Source organism: Ursus maritimus, unplaced genomic scaffold (genome assembly GCF_017311325.1).
Source record: "Ursus maritimus isolate PB19 unplaced genomic scaffold, ASM1731132v1 scaffold_24, whole genome shotgun sequence".
Taxonomy (NCBI): domain Eukaryota; kingdom Metazoa; phylum Chordata; class Mammalia; order Carnivora; family Ursidae; genus Ursus; species Ursus maritimus.
Genome location: NW_024424897.1, coordinates 23,314,508 through 23,341,931, shown reverse-complemented (window position 1 = coordinate 23,341,931; position 27,424 = coordinate 23,314,508). Strand labels below are relative to the sequence as shown.

The following is a 27,424-nucleotide window of genomic DNA, read 5'->3' as shown; positions in this document are numbered from 1 at the left end:
TCACAGGGTACCATTTGAGGGATCAGTAGCATCATCCTTTGTAAAGGAAGATGATACATATTCCACATAGGCGAGCTAAGGAAATAGGTTCTGTCCCTGAAGTAACTTACCAGAAAGTTCTTTATGAGGTCAATCAATATCTACAAACACATGTTTAAATAGACACCGTTTGCTCTTTAATTAATGAGTATGTGGATTCCATAAAGGCAAATTGAAAACCCATTGCGTTACTAACCCATCATTCGCTATTTATCTTTATTTTGTCAATAGCCGAGGGTTTGTCTCGATTTGAAAGATACCAGAAGGTCCTTAAGAAACAGACCAGGGCTGACTTAAGGTACCTTTCAGTGGTTGCAACAAGTCCCCTCGGAACGAGGACCAAATTCAGACCCAACCTTTCGCACAAGAGTAGGAAGCCTGTAAGCCCTGCTGACTGAGATCACAATCTTCCAGTGATTTCTTCCAGAGTCCTAACTCAGCTCCATCCTAGTGCTGTTCTGGTGCAGCCCCAATACACCAAGAATAAATTGGAAGCAAAGAAGGGAGTGGACACTGGCCTGATTGGTATTTCAAATGCCCGAAAGCAAGGTTTGCCTTGTAATAGAATTTGTGTACATTACCACGCTGGCATTACAGGGGTAATCGAGTTATCCACTCAGGTGTGACCAGGCCTCTGTTTGCCCAGAGCCTGCAGGTGAACAAATTAACTGTTTACATTGTCTGAGGTGCCTGCAGCAGAAGGGGGGGGCGGGGTGCAGAGCCAGACTGTCTGCTGGCCTTCTCTCTCGGTCCTGATTATTTTGTTTGTTTTGCATGTCTTTTGCCTTTGTTAATGGCTTCTCACTGGGGGTCCCTCTCCTCCATTTAGAAGGGGCTGTGTGGTGACTTGCCCTGCAGTACAGCACTATCTGCAGGTACCATGGCTGTTGTATTTTTAAGAGGTACCAAAGAACACGTAGAGCCTCCCCTACCTGTCTTTTTTAACCAATCCCCCTTCCCCTCTTCCCGTACTGAAAGCTAAATATATCAAAGCTTGATTCAGGGAGAATACCGTGCTGTTCTGGTTCTGTCTGGTTTCTTTCTGCCTCTTTTGGAAGGTCTTAAGCCTATTTTCATCCTTTGCCGGTGTAGTAGCGCGTTTCTTCCCCCAAAAGCTACACCAGCTGCCTCCCTTCTGCACGCTGTTAATCCCTGCATGTCAGAGGAGGAAATGAGAAGCTGGAAGCTCACTGCAGTTTCCCTCATAAAGCTTCATTCCAGTTAACGTTGGCTTGGGGAGCATTTCGGATTGGATTTACCTTTATTATATCACCTAACTCAATAACAGTCCTTGGACAGGAAGGAGCCTTAAAAGGCCACCCAATCCATTCCCTCGCCTCGAAGAAGCACAAATGAAACAATTCAGACAGATAGAAAAAGGAGATCCCTCTACCATTAGATGTTTGTCTATTCAGACTTTCAGTAACTCCCAATCTCTGGAATTTTTTCTCACATGAATCCTAAATACATTCCACTTCAGCCCCAACTGGCTTCTGCAACCTGCCTCTCACATGTGGAGGAAAAGAACTGACCCAAGTAGAGGTTAGGCCAAAAAATTGGTATCCGGAAATCTCCATTTTACTTTTCTCTCTGGCCAGTAAAACCTTTGTCAGACAGGAAAGGCTCACTGGGTTAGGAACCTGGAGAAGTCTATTTCCACCAAGAAACACAAGGCATGGGGCATCTGGGTGGCTCAGTTGGTTAAGCGTCTGCCTTTGGCTCAGGTCATGATCTCAGAGTCCTGGGATCGAGCCCCACATTGGGCTCCCTGCTCGGTGGGGAGTCTGCTTCTCCCTCTCCCTCTGCTCATGTGTGCTCTCTTTCTCTCTCTCTCTCATATCGATAAATAAAATCTTAAAAAGAAAGAAAGAAAGAAAGAAAGAAAGAAAGAAAGAAAGAAAGAAAGAAAGAAAGAAAGGGAAAGAAAGGAGACACAAGGCAAGACATAACCGGGTGCATTTCAGCTAACCTGGACCAGTTTCCCTACCTGTAAAATGAGGGAGTTGTGTTAGATAACTTCTACATTTCCATCCACCTCGAGCATTCCTGTACTAAACATGATGAAGCTGACACCGCAAAACTGCTAAAGAAATTCCACACAAAAATGTGTTTCGCTTTAATTATTTATGCAGATTAAACGAATCCAAAAATTTCAATTATAAGCTCTTTTGTTTTGGGCCCTCATAAATGCCTCTGGTTTTCCCCTCTCTCTTTGTATGATAAAAGAAATATTGGGGGGGGGAGCAGGTTAAGAAGAGGAAGTGGTCCCTGGGTAGGGAAGCCAGGTTGGGTCTGCACTTTATTCTTGGGCTCCTGCCCCTCCCTGCTGTTCCTTAATGGTTGCCCAAATATGCTCCAACCTTGAATCCTAGAATCCTAGGGCCAGGAGAGTCTGTTAGGGCCTAGGGTCTTTGGGCAAGAATGATCCCAAAGGAAGAGAGCTATTTGTCCTTTTTATTTTTTTTTTATTTTTATTTTATTTTATTTCATTTTGTTTTGTTTTATTTTATTTTATTTTATTTTTAAGAGAGAGAGAGAGAGAATACGAGTAGGGGTAGAGGGAGGAGGGCAGGGGAAGAGAGATTTCCAAGCGGGCTCCATGCCAGGCTCAGAACCCCACACAGGGCTCAATCTCATGACTCTGAGAAACCAAGAGTCTGACGCGTAACCAACTGAACCATCCAGGTGCCCCTATTTGTCATTTTTTAAAGTAAAATTTCCAGAGAGGATGATTGGCTGGGGAAGAAAGATACAGCCCAGAGATAACCAAATACCCATCACCAGTCCTATTCTTAAGGAAGCAGGTCAGTAACAGATGAGTTACTTATGTGACCCTGAGCAAAGTCACTTAATCCTGCTAATCTTCTGTTTTGTCATCTGTAAAAATTGGGATAACTTCTATTCACAGGGGTTATGATGCTTGCAGTTAGAGAATTCGTGTAGAGAAGTGCCTGGCATCTAGGGAATAGTAACTATTATCATATTCCTCTCTTTTCCACTAACAATAAAGTAAACTTTTGAGGGTCAATGCTGGGTACATATTAGGAATTCAATAAATTGGAGCGCCTGGGTGGCACAGTCCTTAAGCGTCTGCCTTTGGCTCAGGGCGTGATCCCGGCGTTCTGGGATCGAGCCCCACATCAGGCTCCTCTGCTGGGAGCCTGCTTCTTCCTCTCCCACTCCCCCTGCTTGTGTTCCCTCTCTCACTGGCTGTCTCTCTCTGTCAAATAAATAAATAAAATTTTAAAAAAAAAGGAATTCAATAAATTCTCTCTGAAGAGAGAAAAAACAGGTAGCCTGTCCTCCCAAGAACTCTCCATGAAGACACTCAAAAGCACAAAATCTTCTTACTTGGAAATAGAAAACCATCCAGTGAAGAGGCCTACATGGAAATTCACCTAGCCTTTCCTGGTCTGAGGGGTTTTGTCACTGACAATAACAGATGGATTGTTTTCTCATTTGATGAGAGGCCAGAGCCAGGCATCCAAGCTCCCAAACGGTAACCAGTGGGCACAGTCAGCAGGACCCCCGCTGACCTCCCCTAACACATCCATACATTCCTAGGCCCCATGCAGTTTCATGCCCACTTAATTCACTGAGTTCCAATTTGGGCTTTAAAATATATTAAAGGGAGATTTTAATAACGAAGCAGATCTGTGCTTCTCGCGGATGTTCCCACGTTCCTTTTGGGCCCGGATATTTCTGAGCAGCTTTTTCTGGTACAGGAACTGAGCTCTGCTCCCCCCGCCTCACCCCCATGCAGGGACGCAGCTCAGGCCACAGCGGGGTGTTTAGCGCTCCTCAGTGGTTCCAGATTGTGGCGCTTGTGCAGGTCTCCTCATACGTAACCGATGGCTCCTGAGAGCCTGCCTCTCGTAAATTACTTCCCACGATGCCTGCGACCACCGCAGAATCCAAGTTTGAATAGAGCAGGAAAAAGGTGTTTGAAAGGCCTGTTCACTCAGCTGCATTTTAATTTCCTTTTCAATCTTGTCCCAATTAATTTCACAGAATTAATCTCACAGAAGCAAACTCGGCAGCATGGAGGCTGTGGTTTTAGTGTGGCGGTCGCTCTGCCTGAACATGAAATAGGAGCTAATATAAAAATCCATCTGCTGTGTTTGAAATACACACCGGCTGCTGCTCAGTCCTGTCTGACATTCCAAACATCAACAGCGGGGAAAAGTGATTGGGGGGTTAGTGGCCATCAGTACTTGGCAGGGGTTCAACAACAGGTGTACTCCAAAAATCCATTCAGCCTGGGCACCAGGCATGACAGGGCAGGTGCTGGAGGACCCTCGTGCGGGAGCGCCGGGCCCTGGCTTCGTTCCTTTGATCTGCGGACCGTGAGGCCCTTCTGCGGACCCACACCGCTGCGGGCATTTATTTTAAGTGGGAGAAAGAGAGGTCAGATAGGAAGCCTCTGTTTGGATAAGATGAGTCACAAGTTCCAACTTTCAAAGAAGTGACTCTCTTCCTGGCTCCAAGGTCTCTCACTAGGGAACCTTCTTTCTAAGTAATAAAGGTGCTCGTTCTACTATGCGAGAGATCTTAAATAAATGCCTATTTAAAAATTAAGCCTCCTGTTCCGGAAGTAACTCATAGTGGCAACGTGAGCTGTCCAGCAGATAGAGGCAAATGAAAGAGAGAAAGAAAAACTCTTTCTCAATTGGTTAGAAAGGAGAAGAGGTCCCTGAATGAGGTCTTCTATTTAGGGTAAACTGAGTCAGCAAGCCACATCTCTTGGGCTTCTGTTGTGTGCCTCGTGAGTTGGCCGTAGGCTCCTCCAAGAGTTGCCCTGCCACTTAAGCCCATGGAGCTCAGCCTCGGAGCAATCAGCTGGGCACCACAGGTTTCTACTTATATGGTGGCTTAGCTGCGGTGGGAGGGTGTTCCCGTGGACCAAACACACCAGCCTTTTGGTTGTTTTCTCTGCCAGTGCAGTTAACATGGAAACAGAGAACCTTACAGGCAAAGTCAAGTTAAACATCAAACACATGATGCTGTAGATGCTTTGGGCCTTTTGAGGATGAGGATAGACTGACTTTGTCACTCTGAGTGACATTTAGCTTCCAGCGTGGTTGAAGCTACTTAAAATTAGGCTGGACCCCAGCTCCAGACCCAACTCCTCGTTACCTGAAGGCAACAGGTCTGTTCCCAGCACCTGGACTGTGTTAACACAACACCGTGTCTGTTATAACGGAGTTTTTAAAGCCCCCTGTTCTCCACCTCCTCCCTCAAAGGACTACTTAAAGAAAGTAGACCTTTCCCCTCCCTTGACCCCATGCCCTCCAAAAGAGATGTGTATGTTGTAAAAATTATCTGAATGCAACAGTACTTCCTCTCCTAAGTGTGCTTAGTTGAATGTGATAAAAGCCTCATAAAAACAGATAAGTTAATTCCTTCAATTGCTTTAAATGAAGGGTTGGGTTGGGTTTGGGTTGGGTTTTCTTTCTTTTTTTTTTTTTTTTTTTTTTTTTTTTTGGTTTTTTAATTTCAGGGCTCTGAGGGAAAGGAGGTGTTTGGTGACATCTAGTGTCCATTTAGGACTTCCTCAGGCACCATTACCCTCAGCTTGGCTGTGTGGGGGGATGGGCAGGGTTATTTGGGAGGTAATTCAGGGGAGTAAGTGGGGAGAATATAGGCCTGGGGCACAGGCTGCCCAAACAGTGTGATGAAACTGATCAATGCCTGTCAAAGAGCAATTATTCACCTCTGACCTAACCAAAGGGGGCGAGTGAGGGGATACCATCGGAAAATATCTTTTCTTATTTATGATGATATGAAAGAGAAGCAGAACCTGTCCCCACCACCCCATTTCATGTTAACAAGCGAGTCAACACTGTGCTGTGATGACGAAGATGATGATGATGATGGTGTTTTCTCTCATTACTAACCCCAATGGGAGTCTACAGAGTTAGGAGGATGGGAATGGGATTTGGGGTCAGCTGGAAGGCAACGGTCATACACCGGTCAAATTCAGTAGAGGCCATTCCTTTCCCCCAGACAGGAACCAATCGTCTAGAACAAACCCTGGCAGCCTCATTCCTTCCAGGTAATTTTTATAAATGAGGGGACACCCCTTCCAAGAGAGGACAAAAGGGAGAGGATGCTTGTGTGTGTGTGTGTGTGTGTGTGTGTGTGTGTGTGCACATGCATGCATATAAACCTGCTAACAAGAGCCCCAATTGCCTATCAACCCTATCCTCCAAACTCTGGCCATTTATTATAAAACCCATCTTTTTAAAAGAGAAGTAACGCATTTTCCACTTTACTCCACTTACTCTTAAACTGTTGTCCTGGAGAGGAAGCTTCACTTTCTACACACACACACACACACACACACACAGACACGCACATACACACACGCACACACCTTTCAGTCAGGTGGAAAGTCCCAGATCAGATAATTAACTATGAGGCCCACACAGAATTGTTTACCTAGAACCATATAAGCCATGGCAGGGTTAGGCTAATACTCAGAATCGCCCGATGCTTTACAAACTCCAGTGTAAAAAAAAATCCAGCCATTTATTTTGCGGTGAATTTATAACAAATGCTGTTAAAGGCTTCGTCTTTTGACAGAGGTAATAATAAATTCACTGTTAAAGACGGTGGTTTAATTCCTTATACCTCCAATACTGCACAGAATAAACCATATTCATCACTGAGTAATTTTTTACCACATAAATCTTTAAAACTAACCGGTGAAGGCTGTTGAGACTGAAATATTGTGAATTTATTAGATATGCCCATGTAGTATTGGATTCAGAGGTTTCCATTCGAATATATTATGGGGAAAATTTGTGTCTTTAACTGTGACATTCCCTCCATTTCCCAGTGCCAGTATTATAACAAGCAGCTCCTCCAGAGTCAACTGCACGTTTATTAGACAGAGATTTAGTAATGAACTCCTCACTAATCTGCCAAAGAGGCTGGATGACATTTCGGTGAGATGCTCTATTTAAAAGGAGTCACAAAAGCTTTGCTTCTGTGTAATAATTTTCTCAAAAGGAGCTCAGCCTCCCCAAACCTCTGTCTGCCAGCGTTTCTTGGTAGTATATGGGTCCAGCTCTCCAACCAAACTAGCAAAATATTAAAAGCAAATTATAACCTCATTGCAAAAGGACAGGGGAGCAACTCCCATGCAGTTTATAGGATTAGTTGGCGGGGTTGGGGGGGGCACTTGGGGTAATTGGTTAGAACACAGAAAAGCTGGAATTAGCAGACATTGCCAGACGTATGGTATTTAAGGGCTAATAAAAAGATTATATTGATTCTGAAACTAGAAATAATAGACAATGGTTTCAGAAACCTTGCTATTTAAAAACTTTCATCTTAACATATGACACATTAAAGATACAATTAAATCCTCAGATTTGAACAAAAATCATTTTACCCTACCATATTAATTTTGAGCAAAAATCTGTGCCTGTTCGATGAGAATATTCTGAACCTTTCTCATGATTTGCTAGTGAAGTGACATTTAAACTAACCAATTGATTATATCAAATTGTAATGCCCTCTCCAGTTTCATTAAGGAAACATTAATATTGCCAGAATGAAAAATATTTTTTCTTTTAGATGCAGAAATGTGCTTTTTTTTTTTTTTTTTTTTTTTGCTCCCACTAATACTCTGTATTTGGGAAGAGTTCCAGATACAAAAACTTCCAAGGAGCATTGTGAACTTTAAGATTCTTTTTTAATAAAATAAAATCAAATCAAATAGGTTTTTAACTGTTAAACAAAGGAGAAAATTCTCCTGGCGGTGCAACACTGCAGCCCATCAGAATAATTGTTAAAAGACAGAACCCGGCTAGAAAGATAAGCATAATACCAGCAATTAATATTCAGCATTTCACATTATAGTCAAGAGGATGTGTTTTTCTTTGTGATGTGGCTCATAAGCTAAGAGTGTTGGGAGCCAGACTCTGAGCTCTGTCTTCTTTTCGTGCATGAGGATTAAGGAGGAAAAAAACAGCAACAACAATCCTGCTCCATCTGTAAATGAACAAACATCTTGATTTTATAGCTATTTGCTTTGTAAAACTGAGGAATGAAACAAAAATTACTGGATGCCTAAGTAACACTTTAATTCCGAATTCATTTACGCTGTAGCTATGTAGTTGTCACAAACCATAATGCAGTATTTAATTAAAATAACACAAGTGCATCTAGATATGTCCTGGGGTAGCTATCACCAAATTATAGTCTATGCCATCCGTATTTTATTTATGAAATGGCAGATTCTAAGGTGCAACTAGGCTGATACAACAGCATAAACGTTTTCAACCTGCATTTTTATAAAGGCTCCTTTTTTTTTTTTTTTTCCTGCTGTGTCTTTAAATATTTTCCTCCTTCTATCGTTCTGGTTTTTTTTAGTGGGATTGTTTTGATGTCCATAAAGATCTAGCTTTCTAACTCTTGCTTTTCAACTATTGACCTCCTGAGTCTTCTGGCTGTGAAATCCCCCCCCCCCCCCCCCTGTTGTCATGAAAAGGCTTGGGTATTCACAGGAGCCGCAGCAAGCATGGGACATCTTAGCAGAACTTGGACGTGGATTCCAAGAGGGTAGGAAAAAAGCAAACCCTTTTCAGGCTCGGTGTGCTTGTCCCCACACAATCTCCCTTGCACCTTTTTTTTTTTCACCTATAAATACCCATTATAGTTTACACGCTTGCTTGCTCTACTCTGTGGATGTTCACATGCAGACATACTGCTCCTTTTCATAAACGCATAGCATCTATCTTACACGCACCCACCATCTATCTCCTCGTTCACATTGGCTGTCCCATCCACCTCCTTGTCTGCAGAATTATGTTCAGCAAGGTCCCGATTTATAGGAAATAAATAATGAAAATGGAACGGACTGGGAAAGATAATCGAAACATTCAAATTGTTATTTTTCACTGTACTTTCCACAAACAGAGCATCTGTAAACACCTAGCAAAGGTGTTGGCTGATTCCTAAAAAGCAGTGCCTTATGGAACATTCTGACCGGGTGGGTCTCTACATTGAATCTTTTCTGTTCCGTCTCTCTTGCTTTTTGGTGCCCCAAGATCTGGCCGTTTTTAAATGGCAAATGGTGCCGTGCTATTATTTTCATTCTTCCTTCCTGGTTTTGTCATCATTCATCCTCTATAAGACAATCCTAAGAATTTTGAAACAGAAACAATCATTGTAGTCACTTTGTTAAAGAAAATAGCCCTTGCAGTTACTGTATAAAGATATTCCAGTAATGGTATCAGCGGAATCCAGCCTGATCCTGCAGCAAGGGTCTTTTGGAGAGAGGGTTTCTTATACACACTTGTAATTATTTTAGCCCCTTTCACAGGTCACATAGAAAGTTAATTTCAATCGCTGCTAATTTCCGTCCAACAAGAGTGCGGTACTTTAAACCACCCAAAATAATTGGATTCAAAACAAATTTAGGAAATTGAGTGTGTTAGAAAGCAAATAAAAATATCCTTTTGGTAAGGAGGAGGGTGAAAGTAGTAAAAATGGCCTTTTTTCCCCCTCCCTTCTTTCCCCTTCACAACTTTGCCATTAAAGTTGCACCTACAGCTAGAAGTTTGTCCGTGAAAAATGGTCATTTTGTTTCTCTGCTCAAAGAATGTTATTAAAATGCTAATTTAAAAGAAAAAGGAGTTAAATATCTAGCGATGGTGCATTCTAATTGCAACCATAATGAGCTCTCTAAATGTGCGTGCCCCTGACACACACAGAGCATAAACAGCAGTAAACAGATCATTAGTACCCGCGTTCATTTATTCTGGCGACCTTACCATGACCCCACCGAGGGTAGGGTGAAAAGCAGGTGGATCTGGCTGTGACACCCCCTAGAGGGATCCAGGAAATGAAGCTATAAGCGGTTGTCATGGAAACGCCTATGTGTGCAGATGATGTAACACACCGACAGGCTGTAGGGCTCCGCAACTGGGACGTTGCCTTTCCTTCGCCGGAACAATCTTGAGGATTAAATTATTCATTTCTTTAATTCACAAAGCAAAAGGAATCCTAATTTTCTTGGTGATGTGCAACTCCCTTTCATTTGTCTAAGGTCTGAAACGTGGCGACTTGTCATCCCCTCTTTCTCTGAAACCTACCCCGGCTTCCTACATTCTAGCCCCAGATCACTGAATCTGGCAAAATCAAGTTGGGGGGGGTGGGGGTGGAGGCAGAAATCTGACGCTTAACATCTGTACCTTAAAGAGAGAAAAACCTAAGGTTTGAAGCTGAAATTAGTAATATAGACAGTGTCCCTTTCTGGTGAGGGCATTTAGTTGACCAGGGACCAAATGTATACCTGTCCTGAACGAGATGGCTTTGTCTGGAGCAGGGCAGAGTTAAGCCAATACCCAATGAGAAAAGCATAAAGCAGAGAAGGCACCAGCCCCAAATGAACACATCACCCTAGCAAGGTGCAAGAAAAAGAGATAAGAGAAAACAAGCATCTGCTCACCCCCTCCCATGTCCAATTGAGGGAATCGAGATTAATAAAAATAATTCTTTGGAGAATGATTCCACTCTATCCTACCCTGTTTTGTACCAAACAACCTCAATAACCTTACGGCAATAGTAGAATAACGTTCCTTTTTTTTTTTTTTTTTTTTTTTTAAGGAAACAGAAAAGACGATCTCTGGAAATTATTTTAAAATAAAAAATATCCTGGCCTATACCTCCCCCCCACCCCCCCTCCCCATTGCACTTTAGATGAACCTGTGATATTGTAGCAATGGCCCTTGAAGTGCAGTGGGGAGGTGATTTAGGAGAATATTAAAGGCAATGTGGAGATTCAAGGCGCCTCTCTCAGGGAGATCTGGAGAAATACGCAGCACAGATGGGCCGAGCAGATTAAACATTTCCGTCACATTGTTTCCAAATTGTGTTGTGGTGCCTGAGGCTGGTACTGCGGTCAGAGCAAAACAGAGCGGTGCAGAGCTGTGAGCTGCACAGTTTATGGAATACATATTAATACGCCGGTCTCACATGGTATCACAATTCTATCAGCTCCGAAATGGTGCTGTGTCTATTGTTCCTGAATTCTGCACTTGGCACCTTGTTTTCTCCCATCTGCAAAGTGTTTACCTTCCCTTTATCCTTTCTCTCTTTTTTAGGCAAAGTTCAAGTTGTGTGTTTCTTTCTCATTTCTCTTCTTGCCCTCCCTCTTCCGCTCACAGCTTAGGATTTTTCTCTAGCGCACAGCTTGTGTTTTGCACACACTTTCATCGCCAACACTGTCCAGTGTGTGCACAGGTCCTGCACCCCAGGCTGGCTTTGACGTGATCATTATCCACTCACACCCAGTTCAGGACATGAGCTCCGGGCTTGAGGCTGAATTTCCCCTCGCATCCCAGTGCTCTCAGACCATCCCCCCACCCCCCAGCCCATCTAACTGACACATTCCTCCTCAGAACACTCAACCCTTAGCTATCCAGTTGTCACCTTGTCCCTCCCCCAGACTGCTGTCACTCACCACCCAGGCTTTGCTTGCCCCCTTTCTCACACTCACATGACTTTCCCTCTTCCCCAGTCTAGGCCCGCCAGCCTCCGGGTTAGCAAGTTCCCTGAAATGTTACAATAAATAACACTGGTTCAATTGAGGCAAATTTAATGATTCATTTTTATTATGATTGATAGACCAAAACTCTGAATAATGGAAAAAAGAGAAAATGATTGCCAAGAACTTAAAACATGGTGTCAAACAGCCTGGGGAGGCTGCCAAGCTACCCAAGGTTTCAGCCAAGTGCTGAGCTCCGGGCCTCTGACAGCTTCCAGCCCCACTAATCCACCATCCACCCGACTGACCACTTCCTTTTCCCTTCTGCAAAATCTCCCCACAAAACCACTTATGCTGAAAAATGGGCACCTGCTTGCCTTTGGTGAACAATCCCTGTTCCCAGCCTTGCTTTTCTCAGCAGTTGGAAGGGTGGTAAGTTAGAGCCCTCAATTTATTTAATAATTTATGATATCCTCAGAAAGCATTAAATTTCCAAAGCGGGATTTTAGAAGTAGAGAAATTGTGGGCCAATCCAGAGTAAAAATACAATGTTTTTGGCTGACCCTGGAATATTACCATCTACTCTGCTTAGGAATTCGAATTTCCCATCTTTGCTAATGATAATGTCAGATGCGCAAGCACTGATAAGAGAAATAAGCAATCATAAACCAATAATTCTGTGATTGATTGGCCTTTCCCATACATATATCAAGCTTCTATTGATCTTTCATGTCAGGAGCTGATTGATTGTTCTCTTGAAGAGGAATTCTCTTATTTACAAGCACTGGTATAGTGAACTTTGATGGTTAAAAGAACAAAAGTATGAGACATTTTCCGGGAATCTTGTTCCACAGAGGCTTATCAAAGCCCAATTCAATGTGAAAAGAGAACATTTCTATTACGAACGTTCTCAGGGCAGACAGTGTCGAGCAGCTTGCTCCAAAAGCCATCACGTGGATTTGAATGGGAGCTATTGAGAAGACCCCGCAACTTTTAAGTCACAGCTAAAGAGCTGGTGCCTTAGTGGTACACCTGGAAGTAAGATAACATTGTACATCAATTATACTTCAGTAATAAAGGAAAAAAGAGAGAGAGCAATGGTGCCTTAGAAGGAATGAGCAGGCTTGGTCAGACTTCAGCCTTAGAAGAAGGAGCAGGCTCTGCGGCTGGAGGGCTGAAGCCTAACCCAGCATGGCAGAAACAGGGATTCTTGACTTCCTTTCACTGTACTTTTAAAAGGGGGAAGAGGGGGGAGGAGAGGCCACACTGAGCCAAAGTGCAGATCCAGACCATAAAGACCATTGTATCCACCCACCCACCCACCCACCCCCCGCCGCCCAGAGCACTGGTTCATCAACTGTAGAGGTTTCATAAACCCTTCGAGAATCTGATGAAAGTTCTGGACCTCACCCCAGGAATAAGATATATGTACACACAAAATGTACATGTGCACACAAAATTTCACACCAATTTCAAGGAGTTCAGAAATCCCTTCATGTCCACCCATGGACAGGCCAGGGGTTCACAGACTCCAGTTTAAGAATCTGTGTCCTAGAGGATGGATCTTTCCTTTTGTTGGAACAGCCTAGGATTCACTGAGCCTAGAAATTGAATTCTCATCCCAAGACAGGATGGTCATTCCAGGTCATGTCTGTGCTACTCCAGGGGAGCCATGGAAGAGCTTATACAAATAGGAACCAGCAGGGAGGAGAGAAATTAAAATGTAGCAATCATGGAGTAGGGGTATTTAATCTCTTTTAAGGCTTATGATAGGCGCCTGCTGGTTTTCCCCCTGATATCCCCTGACACCTACTGACAGGGTATTTGCAGCACCACACAGGGACTCAGGGCCCTGTGACAGGAGGAGCACTGAGGAGGTCCATGATAGTCTTGAAACCATAAACAGCAATAGGAAACCACTGGAGGCAGAGTCAAGCTGTGCGACATGCCCGTGGTTGGTGGCCATACTGCTTTTTGTTTATAGAATTTGCTATTCTTTTTATGGCAGGTTTGGTAGGGTTGTTTGTTTGTTTTTTTCCTTGTTGATGGAGATTAGCAGCATAAATCCTTTTATGGCAGTGTGCAATCCCCCATAAACACTTCTGATTGTTGCTGATGGTGAGCACTGTGTCTATTTCAAGTTCACTCAATGTTCTGCTCATCTAGGCCAATAGCTTCTCCAACTAGATAAGGGAGTCCAAGTAGTCAACCTTTACTTTCAAGACTCCTTCATTTGGGGAGTTCAAGGAGGTGGAACAGGGTTGGTGTTGAGGGAAACGGATGTCTAATCAAGCTTAGAAATATTTATGATGAGAACAAACTGCACGGTGCACTGTTTTTGAGTGAAAAGCTTCTAGAAAGACTTCATGACAATAGGCAAGAGCTGATATAGAGGATTTGTTTGCTTTTTTTACAACAGCTTTTTATATTCTTACCGAAAGGATCTTCGGTTAACAAGGTTGTGTAATTAACCCCTTAGCTCTACCATACACAAGGTGTATAGAGTTCAGGAGTGCAGAGCCTGTGCAGTTCCGATCCCTTCCCGTGGTAGGCATGTATCCCCACCTTGGAGGCAAAGCCACTTCTGCATTGAAGATTTCAGGTCTCCCGGGAGTGTCTCAGCATTTTTCTGGTCTTTCTAAACATCTGGGCAGGAGAAGTCAAACTTTATTGAAAACGTTGATCCCAGGAATTCAGTCCTCTCTGCCATCCCAAAACTATAACCCAAGAATCAGCAACTTAATAAAAATGCAGTAAATTAGCACCTCTAGACAAGAGCAGAGTTCATTCAGAGCTGGGGTCTGCCTGGCTGAGCCAGTACTCTCTCCATTTTAATAGTTTAATAAAAATTAGCATAATTAACGAACATCTGTATGATCCAGAGTGGTGCAATTTGGCACTTGGAAACGAGGGCTTAAACATGATTGCTGTGAGTTTAATGTTGTTTTAATTCTTTCTGGCACTGTGCAGTGAAATAAACGTTTGGTGGTGATAGTTCTTGGCCGGATCTCATTTGCATTTTTCTCCCTTTGATTATGAGCAATTGTGGACTCCCCAGCAATTCATCAAAGTAGAAATTATTTTAAAATACCTCGTGGTGTTCAGACTGGGCTGGAGCAATGCATGGGAGGTGGCAGTGGAAGAGAAGGCTAGAAATTTTCCATTCATGCTTTAAACATCTCAGCCCTGAAGCCCTTTTTGGGTCTCCAGCCAAGGGATGAAATCTGGAAAAGCCAGTCAGATCCCAAGACCTGTAGGTGCTTTGATTAAGCTCCTAGGCTCCCACAGCAGGGTACTTACAGTCTCTGAGACTGTGCCGTCCTCCTTACTCTCTGCCTGCGCTTTTGTTTTGAAGGGCAGAGAGTTGATCTCACTCATTTCGGTTCTCAGCACCGTGGTGAGGCTTCCACATCTGCGGTCGGCAGGGTCAGTGTTCCCCTCGAGCAAGAGCACACGGACTGGGAGCCTGGTCTTTGCAGGTGTCCTGCTGAGCCTCATCTGCTTCCCGTGTGCACCCTCTTTGGCTTGGCAGGGATCACCTTCCCCAGGCTTGGTCCCTACTCCGGGCATTACGGCGGAAGGCGGATGCTACGGAGCATGAGCCAAAGTCAGGAGTCTCGAACGGTCCCTAGGGAGGGAATGCCCGGTCTGAGACCCTCCAGTGATGAAGATGACACCATATGGCAGGTGGAAGACCACCCTTCACACATGTGTCAGCAAGTTGACTTTCATCAAAAGACTATCAGACAACACTATGCCCAGCCTCCGCCTGTGAGGGAGCAGAAGAGCTAAAGCTAGGGTTTTTATGAGTAACCGTGAGAGAGGAAGACGGAGTACGTGTCTCCCCTTCACAGCAAGGCTTTGTGGAAATGGCGTTCCAGCAACATGCTAAGCGAAAGGAAACACTACAAGAAAACTTAAGGCAGAAACTGCCCTAACTTCAGCGTTGGAAAATGGACAGTAACATAACTTGTACGGAGAGGAGCTTAAAACATCCTGACAGGCAGAGGCTGAGGAGCTCTGGGTAATTTCCCACAAGGCAGTGCAGACTGTACAGAGAAGTTGGCCTGGGGAAGAATGGGGGGCATGAGAAGGTGTGGGGAGACAGTGGGCTGGATGGTAGACACGTGCAGTTACGTAAGACTGGCTCTTAAAAGGTAATTTCTTATTCTTTTTAGGATCAACTCAGCCTCCCTTGTCATGGCATTTGAGACGCTTTTCATGGTATTTAGGGAGCCATTTGGGGAAACCGTCTCCAAAGGCAGTTGCTCTCTTCCTGCCACAACCAGTTCATTCACCAAGGGAATATCTTGGAGTTAGTTGTAACTAAATCTGCTCCACTGAAAGAATAAATCCCACTGCTCCCCTCGTTTCTTCATAACCTCATTTAACAAGGATTTTTTGGTCCCTGTCTATGCCGGCTACCATGCTGAGTGCTGGGAGTACAAGAGAAAACAAAACCAACAAAGTTCCAGCTCTCACAGGACTTTCCACTAGTGACTGGCAGCGAGACAAAGGCAGGCAGATACAAAGCAGCCTGATGAACTCATTCCCGGGGAAGCACAGGGTACAGTCCACAGTACACAGTACACACAGAGAAAGGCAAAGAGAAGCTTCTAGAGAGTCTAGAGAAACCCGGGAATTGAGATCTGAAGACTGCTGAGGAGTGAACCCCATGAAAGGGAGAAGGGAAATAGAAGCTAGACGGGCAGAGGAAAGGCTCCAAGGTAAGGGAGCCTGCGGCCCACAGGAGTAGCAGAGACAAATTCTGTTTTACTAAGGGTCCATTAGATTGAGGAGGTAAATGACAATGCTGAACAGTGAACAGGACCAGCTCATGCACAGCCTTGTCCACCTTAGTAAGACATTGACAAGAGGCAGTGGGAACCCACTTGAAGGTTTCAAGCAGAGCAGTGATTTTTATCAATGGGCATTAAAATGATTCTGCCTCCAAAATGAAGACTAGATTGGAGGGGAACAAGAATGGAGCTACAGACACGAGCTTGGAGGTTGTTTCTGTAGTCCTCATGAGAAATGACAGTGACATGACTAGGGTATTGGCAATGGGAATGGAGAGAAGTGGATGGATTCCAGTAATACTCTGAAGAGATAATCAACAGAACTCAAGAATGACGGAAGAGGAAGGTGCGACTGGAAATGACTCTTGAGTTTCCGGCTTGATTAACTGAGTGCATAGTGCTACCATCCACTGAGACAGAGAACATAGGAGGTAGAGCTGGTTGGGAGTAGGAATGGAGACAGAGGCAGAATGATGGGTTCAATTTAGGGTATATTGAGTTTGAGCAGCTTAAAGGACATGCGCTTGGGTTTTAGGGTCCAACACTTAGATCTGGGCTGGAGCTGTGGTTGTGAGTCATTTATATGGTGGCTAAAGCACAGAGGTATATCAGATTGCTCAAGGAAAGCACACCAAGTCAGAAGAGGGCCATGACAGAATGCTGGAAACAACCACATCGAAAGGAAGGGTAGAGAAAGAGGAGCTTGCAAAGGAGAATAAGCAGCAACCAAAGAGGCAAGAAGGAAACCCGGAGACTATAATTATCATAGAAACTAAGAAAAGAAAATCTCTCAAGAAGGGTCCATAATGCCAGCACTGCTGAAAGATCAAGTACGTTAAGGACCGAGAAATGCCATAGAATTTGAGCAATCGGAGGTTATAGGAGACCATGGAGAAAAAGTCTAAGTGGAATGAAAGGAGCAGAAGCCTGAGTAGAGTGGCTTGAAGATGGAATAGAAAGCAAGAAGCTGGGGTAGAAAGTGAAGTAAATTCTTTCAGTAAGTTTGACCGTGAATTAGGATAGTTCAGTAGAAATGGAAAGCAGGCATGAGGTGGGGACTATTTAATCATTGTTTCCAAAGACTAAAGAAACTGGAACACATTTCTTGCTGATGGAAGGAGCCATTTACATTAGAGGCAGAGTTCAGACTCCACAGAACCTCACCTCTAAGAAATAGAGAAAGTGGAAGGGTTACAAGGACATGTTACGAGGGATAGTCTTTTTTTTTTTTTTTAAGATTTTATTTTATTTATGTGACAGAGAGACAGCCAGCGAGAGAGGGAACACAGCAGGGGAGAGGGAGAGGAAGAAGCAGGCTCCCAGCCGAGGAGCCCGATGTGGGACTCAATCCCGGAACTCTGGGATCACGCCCTGAGCCGAAGGCAGACGCTTAATGACTGCACTACCCAGGCGCCCCGAGGGATAGTCTTCAACCATAGCTGTGGGACCTTTTGCTCTCCTAGTTTAGTTTTCTGGAGGAGCAGGGATAATACCATCTCTCCCCTATGTTGTGGGAATATAAATGTCTGATGCATAGTAGGTGCTCTAAACCTTAGATTCTTCCCCCAGAAGAAGTGGGAGGTTGACAGGCACATCAGTAATGACAGGCAGGACATACGAGCCCACATGACGCTCTTATGTACACATGATGAGAGAGTCTTAAACCAGAGGAGGGGCGCCTCCCTCACTTTAATGAGAAGGGGGGGGTTGTCAATACAGGTAAGTTCCTCTTTTGGTGGCTGAAGGTTAACACATCTGATGGCTTCTCTTTTCTTTTTGAAGGTGGAAAAGAGGTCATCTGCTGGGAGGGTGGGGGAAGCAGATCTGGAGGAGGGGAGATACGCTCTCCAAAGGAAAAGTAGGATAACCAGTTGGCCTGGAATTGTATTGTGTCACCAGCCTGGTTTTCTTTCTTCCTTTCCCTTTTTTCCTAGTAGAATTCAACAGCCAAGTGTGTAAAAAGGGAGTTAGCTTCATGGTACCCCAAACGCAGTTGAACTGGAGTACGTGGTATTCCCTCTGTATTCCCAAATTTAACTTCCTTCAAAAGAAAGAAAATATTTTCTGGTGCTTTCAAAAGCAGTCCCATAGTGTTTAACATCTGCTGTGCTTTTGAAAATCTCTTTTATATTCAAGGCGCCCCACTTCCAACCCTGTGATCACCCCCCTTCTTTTACACCCTCTCATTCCCTTTCTTTTTGTTTGCCCCTCTCTGGGGTTCCTGTGTCCTGCCGGTCGTTACTGATGTGCCTGTCAACCTCCCATCTCTTCTGGGGGAAGAATCTAATGTTTAGAGCACCTACTATGCATCAGACATTTATATTCCCACAACTTAGGAGAGAGATGATATTATCCCTACTCTTCCAGAAAAGGAAGTTAAAACTAGGAAAGCATAAGGTCACACAGCTACTAAATGACCAAGTGGGGATTGGATCCCAGCCTGTCTGACTCCAAAGCCCATTACTCTATGCTATAAGCTCCTAGGGAGCAGGCAATGCTCTGATTCATCATTATGTATCTCATGGGAACTCAAACAGCACTTTGCACATAGACGATGCTTGGTAAATATTATTGATTTGAACTATGACCTGACTCCCTGAATATCGTTAGTGCCCCGGCATTTAGGATGTGTCCAACTTTCTCAGAAGAAGCCATTCCACTCTGCTTGATAAAAGACATGCTCTTTGGGTTCAGCAATAATATCGAATGTACTAGGTTTACAATGTAGACAGGCAGACAGCAAAAGGAAGGTAGAGTTTGCTTTCCTCCTCTAGATTTTTTTAATTTAATAATCCCATCAGGGGTGTTACCAAGTCATACTGCAGTGTCGATAAAGAAACCACCCAACATAATCTCCCATGCAATCGCTGTCAGACATGAACAGAAACGTGACTGAATTCCAACTGAAACCACCCTCTTTTCATTTTTCAGGAATATAACATGTATGGCTGGTGGGTAGGAGAACTGAACAGCCTCATTGGGATTGTTCCAAAGGAGTATCTCACCACTGCCTTTGAAATGGAAGAAATATGAAGCCCAGGTATCAAAACTGTCGCCAGTAAATCGTTGGTCATGCCTTCATTTCTCTGTGAGGGACGAGAGTTGCCAGTGAAGTGGCTTTTCTTCGTCTCCACAGATGATGTTAATGATTTACCACTGAACAAAGATGAAGCTGGAATTGTTTTTCCTAAATTGGGGACTGTGTCAGTTAGGATTAGGTTTAATGACATGTGAAAGAAAACTCAAAATAACAATGATTTAATTAACACAGAAATTTATTTTTCTCTTCTCTAAAAATCTGGAGGTAAATGATCCAAGGTACCCAGGTTCCAGATATCTTCCCTTTTTGCTCCACTGCGTGTGGCCAACGTTCCGCTACCTTATGGCCCAAGATGGATACTCCAGCTCCAGCTATCATGTCTGTACCCTACACAGCAGGAAAGACCAAATGACGGGAGAAGGGCACACCCGCTTGTTTTAAGGACATTTCACAGAGGTTGAACACACCGCTGCTTACATTCCATTGGTCAGAACTTGGACAGACAGATAGACTTATTCTAAGTAGAACCTGTGTTCAGCTTAAAAGTGGAGAGGGGAGAGGATTCATTAATAAATAAAAAAGGGGAGAATGGATATTTGGGGACAACTAGGAATTTTTGCCACCAGGATGGGTCTGGCTTTCTTTATCTCCAGCTCTCAAATCCAGAGCACCGTTTCCCCCAAGTGCCCACGTATCACGATATGGTTGGCCAAGACTAGGAATCCAGTATGAAGATTCCTATGGAACATAATCAAATAACATTTAGGTAATAAAGAAAATGGCTTGTGTTTTATGAGCAAGAACCACATCATATTTAAAACAGTAGAGTGAGTGCCTGCTTTGTGTGGGGTAGCAATAGGAATTGCTTTGGTGCAGAGTGGCTTTTGTTTAGAATTAGGATGGTGATGGAGGGCACCCAAGGCTAGCATGATGTCTCTAGCTCCTTCTTCTGGCCTGAAATGGAAGCACCCTTTACTGCTGGGGGTGAAGGATGACTTGCATAACAGCGACACAAACTATCCTTGGAATCTTCCAGACCAGGGCCCCCTGTAGTGTCAGCAGCCTCTGAGCGGATTCATTTAGGAGGATACATAAGTATAGATCTTACTCTGCAATGCCCTTATACAACCATAAAGCACCAGCTTGGGCCTGTTGCTCAAGGTTTGACATTATGACTTTCCTGATGAGAACTCCATTTCCCGGCCATGAATGCAGAAGCGTTGGGATTTTTCTGTCAAATCTAAACACATTCGCTCTGCTTCACTTTGTCATTTAATGACACGGTTGTTTATCTCCTCTTCTCTTTGACCCAACAACTCTACAGCTAAGAATTAATCCTATAGCCACACTTGCACACATGCAAAAGGATATACACACGGGGCGCCTGCCTGGCTCAGTCGGTGAAATGTGTGACTCTTGATCTCAGGGTTGTGAGTTCGAGCCCCACATTGGGTGTAGAGAGTACTCAAAAATAAAATCTTAAAAAAAAGAGAAAAAAAAAAAGGATGTACACACAAGGTTACTTGTCTGTAATAGCAAACCACGAGAAATGACCTAAATGTTCAGCAGAGACCTGGCCAGATAACCGTAGTACATGCATAGAATTAAATACTGTGCAACAGTAAAAAAAAAAAAAAAAAAAAAAAAAAAAAAAAAAAAGGAAGCTCTCTGCCTGATGTTGGTAAGAAAAAAAAAAAGTGACGCCTGGGTGGATCAGTCTGTTAAGCGTCTGCCTTCGGCTCAGGTCATAATCCCAGGGTCTTGGGATCAAGTCCCGCATCGGGCTCCTTGCTCAGCAGGGAGCCTGCTTCTCCCTCTGCCTTCTTGTGCGTGCTCTCTCTCTCTCTCTGGTAAATGAATAAATAAAATCTGAAAAAAAAAAGAAAAAAAGCAGCAAAGAAGGGTAGGCTTAATATGTTCCATTTGTGTGAAAAGGGCATCTCCAGGGGCACCTGGCTGGCTCAGTCCATAGAGCATGCAACTCGTGATCTCAGGGTCATGAGTTCAAGCCCCATGTTGGGTGTAGAGCTTACTGAAAAAGAGGGGGGTCTCCAGTTGTTTCTGTGTGCAGAAGATATCTCTGGAAGGGCAGAGACAATAGCATTGGTTGCCTCCAAGGACAGAGAAAGTGCTTGACTGGGAGGGTAGGAGGGAGACACTCTTTACTTTGTGCCTTTTTATACCATCTTTGTTTTGAATCGTAAAAGCAAATTTATGTATTTTTCCTTCTTTAGAACACATATCCTTGTCTCTTGGCTGCCTTTATGAAGAAACTGACCATCAGGAGTTCCTGTCCCTACCCCCGCCACCCCACCAACATCATGGACCCTTCTCTTTACTGAAGAGACCCAAGCTTCTGACACCTTGTAGTAACTGAAAACCGCCAGTAAGACGAGTGGGAGAAGGCACGGTCAGCAGACCTGTTACTACACCTGCCTTGTCACAGCTCATTCCACCTTCTTTTTTTTTTTTATCCCGCTTTAACCACGTCCACACGTCCACTTCTGCCTTCTCCACAGGCTTGTCACAGAGAAGGCGGAGAGAAGGAAATCTTCAGAGGAGGAAGTTGCTAGTTGTTTCAGCTGACTGGAAAAGCATAAATAAACTGCATATTTGATTCCTGCCAGTGTGTGATAGTGTCAAATTTCTTTTTGCGGTGGTATCAGAAAGGCTGGTTCTGGGCANNNAGACAAAGTAGAAAAGGACAGCCAGAGAGAAAACAAAAACCCAGACAGAGGAGGGGCCTTGCAATTATCTTCCAGGGCAGAATCATCCCTAGAACCCGAGCCTGCCTGCTTTCTGGTTGGCTTCTCAGACTTCCTCTGGCTGCCTACTTGGTTGTTTTCCCTTATGTGCTGAATCTCTGAAATGAGACAGGGCTAGAAACAAGTCCTTGGAGTCAGCACATTGGAGAGTTCCCTCCTGGCCCTCAGCTCGCAACCACACTGTGTCTTGCATCACAAGTCCCAGGCAGGGGCCAAGGAAGTGCTTTGGGGAGCGCTTATGCGTACCCAGCCCTGTTCCTCTTCCTGTGGTCTCATGTTATCTGTGTCTTAAAGAGGCAGCAAAACATAGTGGTTAAGAAGATAAATTCTGGAAGCAGACAGCCTGAGAATAAATCCCAGTTCCCCATTTACTAGGGGAACAAGTTACTTGACATTTTACATACGCCTCAATTTCCTCACCTTAGAAAGGGTGTAGTCCATTGCACTGGGTCGTTAGGAAGGTTCAAGAGTCAACACGTGTAACATACTTGGAACAATGCCTGGCTCATAGTAACTGCTCGATAAGGATTAGCTATTATTATGGCCAGACTCGCTGTGCGAGAAATTTTGAAAAATGGGCAACCACGCAGCTATAGAAATTTTCTCTCTGGAACTGCCTATCCGGAGCAGCCCTGGATCAGTAGTAGCCTTCCTCAGCCCTGTAACAGCCGTCTTCTAGCCCTGCAGTAAGACACCCATTTCACATCATCAAAAGACAGAAACTGGAGAGCAAACGGAGATATTTCAGCGCATTCCAAGTTTCTCAAAAGATTTTATGCCAGCCATTCATTTCCAGATTTTCTGATCCAGGAGTTTAAAAAAAAAGGAAGCTTTTTGTGTATGTCATGGAAAAGGAGGTAAGAAAAGGGGACAAGTGAGGTCTGGGAGGGAAAAAAAATGAGAACTGTTGGTATAATGTGCCCTCCGCTTTATGCAGGGTGCTAAAGGAGACTGAACCACTAGGTGGCAGCAGATGAGCAGATGAACCAAAAACAACCAATTGCCTCCCCTTTTAGGAGCCTTTGCACCAATCCCAACCTACAGGTAAGCACAATGGGCATTTTCTAACGTATTTAACAGAGGGAGGAAACAGAACAAACCCCCCCTCCCATGCCCCAGAGTGGTCCCGCCCTTAAAGAACCCCCAGGGACCTAAGGCTGGAAGGCTGGTGGCTAAGAGGGGAGAACAGCATTGTACCACTGCTCTGGGACTGAGAGACACCAGAAAAGGGGACACCAGAAGAGGAAGAGCAGGGATACGGGGCAGAGTCAGAAGGGGGATGAAAAAGGAGCAAGGTCAAGGTAACTTCTCCACTCTCTGCACAGTTCAGGGACCTCTCAGTACCATGGCCATTGGCTTCCAGCATTTAAAACGCAATCCCCTTAGTGCAATAGTCCCTTCTCTACCTACCGGCCTGTGTACACCCAAACCACTCGCCACTCTGTGGAGGTCTCCGGCACCCCCATGCACTGCAGGGTAGCCAGCACACTCCGACCTCTGACCCTGCTAGCTGTAAAACCCAGCAGGAAGAGAAATCAGATTGGCCCTAAAGGACATAAAAAATGGACTAACCCAGAATTCGGTCTATAGCCATGGGGCGATCTTTGATATTGTTACAGGCAGAAAAAGATAAGAGCAAGTCTGATGGGTTGATAAGACTCTCTCCAAGGCTGAAGGGCATTCTCTTAGGAGAACGTTCTACAGGAGAGTTTTTGGAAGCCCAGGGTTCCTACAGCCTGCCTGAAGCAAAACCTCACCCCCAAAACTGCTCCCCACTCAGTTCAACAGCCGCTGTTTTAACCAACAGCTTCAGAAAGCAACTGGCTAATCAGATTCCCACTTCTGTGTTTGACTCCACTAACCAAATCCCAGCCTTAGTGTCTGTGACTAACTGGGTAACCGGGGCATTAGACCACATAACTAACCACATCCTGTGTAGGATGGCTTCTTAATAGCCACTAATGGCTCTGGGACGTGAAATAGGAGAGGGAGGCTTTTTTCCCTTCCCTGATTTTATGTAAAAGAAGGAAAATAAGAACGATAAGATCCTACACTTAAGAAGCACATATACGGGGTGGCACAGTCAGTTAAGCATCCGATCCTTGGTTTCGGCTCAGGTCATGATCTCAGGGTCGTGAGCTCTACATCAGGGAGTCTGCTTGACATTCCTTCCCCCTCCTCCCTCTCCACTGCTCCTCTGCCCCTTCTCCCCCTGCTCATGCTCTCTCTCACAAATAAATACATAAATAAAATCTTAAAAAGAAGCAGCAGCAACAAAGTATAAGGGCGCCTGGCTGGCCCAGTTGGTGGAGCGTGGGACTCTTGATCTCGGGGTCGTGGGTTCGAGCCCCACGTTAGGTGTAGAGATGACTTTAAAAAACAAAATCTTAAAAAAAAATGAAGCACCAAATGTGTATCTGCCTTTTACAGACAAGTAAATAATCATTTACCGAGAACTCTCTGACACATCCTTTGGATGGTCTGACCTGGGGCCCAAACGGTGGGGCTTGCATTGTCCAAGCTGGTATCTGAGAATACTAAATGCTCTGAAAGCAGTCTTTCAGCTCCATTTCATTAAAATATTGTGTTCTCTGTCATCCGTATAGCAAAATAGCATAGACATTGTTTTGCAACCACTCCAATATTAAATTTTCTCATACTGTTATATCTCTTAAAATCTGTATGTAATTCACAACCGACTGCACCTTTTCCTCTGGCGAATAAAAATGGGAAAGAGAAGGGAATTCCTAGTGCATCTCCTCTCCCGGAACCCAGACAAGTTTGATTCCATTTAAAATGAGAGCAATGGCCAAAGGTGGAGCCGACGAGATGTCCGCTCTCCGGTTGGAGACAGATACTTGATCTAAACATAGCACGTAAGGAACTGCCTGGATTTCGAGTTATCATTCCCTTCTTTTTTTAGCCCTTCAGTTTGCCCAGTTGCACCACCTCATTTGTCATCGGGTCTTTGCGAGTGGCAAAGCCGCGGATCTGAAAAGGGTTGACTTGTACCAAAAAATCACACAAAATCGGCGGGGAAAGGGCGAATGCAATGAAGGACTCTGGAAATTCTCAATCTGCTGCTTTGCTTATTGAATCACTCGAGTTGTGCCGCAGTTAGACACCTCCAGTGACACAATTTCAAATTCTACATTCCATGCCGGGCACAGTAAAGCAGCGGTGTCGATGCAGAGAGAGAGAGGAGAGAGAATGCTATGATAGTGGGGGGAGGGGGGTACCCTCCTGCCTTTAAAAACCGGTCGGAGAAAGACGGAGTTGAAGAGAAGCAAAAAGAGAAGAAAGAAATCAAAGTAGGATTTTTTGTGGTTGGTTTTGGTTTTGGTTTTGGGGTTTTTTTGGTTTTTGGGTTTTTGGGTTGTTTTGTTTTGTTTTGTTTTGTTTTTTTATTTTAAGACCAAAACTCTCATATGCCAAGGACAGAGGTGCTTTCATCTTTGGCCACAGAGAAGCCCCCCCCCCCCCAACAGGTCTCCCCCGCCAAGAGTGGCTCTGGAAGGATTAATCTTACGTGGCATTGATTTGCTAATTCCCGGAGCACCCGCGAAATCTGTGGAGCTGACTTTAGAAAAAGCAGCCTTCTACACAGAGGATTATCCCTGCTACACAGCCCAGTGACTCAGACTCATTTTCTAGTTTCTGGATTACCATAGTCCCCTGCTCCTTCCCCTCCCCTCCTGCCCAGCTATTGCCTTTCCCTGTAGAATTTACAGAGATTGGGTAGGGAGTTTCAAACTCACAACTAAAAAGAGATTTTTCTTCTTCACAGGATTCAAATTGTTCTCCCTATTTCCCTGTCAAAACTGTTCAGAAAACGTGGCTGTTTTGCTGAGGGTTTGTTGTTGTTGTTGTTGTTGTTGTTGTTAGTATGAATTGATGACCATTCTTTTGCAACTCTTTAGGATTCAATTAATGATACATTTTAAGACGCAGCCCATTTTGTACAAAAATCTTTTATAAATGTAATGCCCCCCCCAAAATCTATTGTATTAGAGGAAACTGAAGTAGAATTAGTAGGGTGACCGTATAATTTATTTTCTAGAGACACTTTTGAGACTGAAAAGAGGAGTTATTGGTAATTGATGCCAAGACCGCAGGTGTAAAGCAGGATCAGAGGTCACCCTAAAAATCAGGCAAAAATGGATTGTCCAGTCACGTGGGGAGCGGGAGGTAGATAGAGAGATTATTGGCTTCTCTGGTACGACGCTGGGCAACGTGCCTTCTAATGAAGCCCTCCCCTGCCGGCCTGGTTCCTAGGCAAACCCTGCCAAGGAGACTTTCTTTTCCTGATGCCCAGGCTGTTCTGAGAGGCCCGGTATCTTTGGCATCAAGCGGCTGGTGGGGCTGGCCGGCTGTCAGCAGCTGTGTGTGTTCGGGTCCCTCGTAGGGCCCCGTCACAGCCCACCACCCCTCCACCTGACAGGGTGCCACGCAGGGAAGCATGTTTGTAGCACTGGGCAACAGTATGCACTTCCTTGCCTCCTGTGACGGGAGTGAGTTCCAAGAGGCTTCTAGTGCTGGTCCTCCAAGAGGGCATCTGGTTCTACAGCAGACGCTCTTAACCTGATGGTGAGCAGCTGGCCCTCCTTATCCCCCTCGTCAGATCATGGAACAGAAAACAGGCTAGAAACACTCCCCTTTCACCCACGGTCAGCCGCCCCGGCATCTCTCTGCCTCGAGTCCCCCAGGCGGCACCTGCACGCCACCCACGCGTCCTGGACACCTCCCACAGGGCCGGGGTGCGGGGCAGACTGTCACTGGCACAGCCCACCTCGGGGCAAGCGCCCGGCATTTGGAGATTTGAGATCATTCCTTCGACATCTCCAAGGCAGTGCGGGGGAAGGTGGCGGTGGGGGCGTGGGCGGTGCAGAGCTTGGAGCCTATTACTTCCCCTGTTAGTGCAAGCTTTCTCAGCCTGGCACTCCTGGGGCCTGACATTGGGGCCAGATAACTTTATGTTGTTGGGGACATCGTGGGATGTTCAGCAGCACCCCTGTTCTCTACCTAGTAGATGCCCGTAGTACTCCCCCCAATCCCCCACACTGTGCAGACCACCAAACTGTCTCCAGGTATTGCCAAGTGTCCCCCGGGAACAAAATCACCCCTGGTTGAAAACCGCTGTCTCGGGGGTGTCATTTGTGTACTTAGGGCCAAGCCCGAAGAAACTGCCCTACCTTTTTTGGTTTTTTAAAGGTTTTATTTATTTATTTGACAGAGAGAGAGAGACAGCAAGGGAGGGAACACAAGCAGGGGGAGTGGAAGA

The 27,424-nt window shown here is 44.9% G+C and overlaps 1 protein-coding gene across 1 annotated transcript in view; it reads left to right on the top strand.

Moving 5' to 3' along the window:
* The window catches only part of SKAP1 (src kinase associated phosphoprotein 1), a 269,450-nt gene extending 247,446 nt beyond the window's left edge, over positions 1 to 22,004 (top strand). The window contains exons 12-13 of the mRNA XM_040640750.1: positions 19,270 to 19,378; positions 21,613 to 22,004. Of these exons, the coding sequence (XP_040496684.1) occupies positions 19,270 to 19,371 (102 nt within the window). The 3' untranslated portion in view covers positions 19,372 to 19,378; positions 21,613 to 22,004. The remainder of the gene's footprint in view (positions 1 to 19,269; positions 19,379 to 21,612) is intronic.
* The last annotated feature ends 5,420 nt before the right edge of the window (positions 22,005 to 27,424 follow it).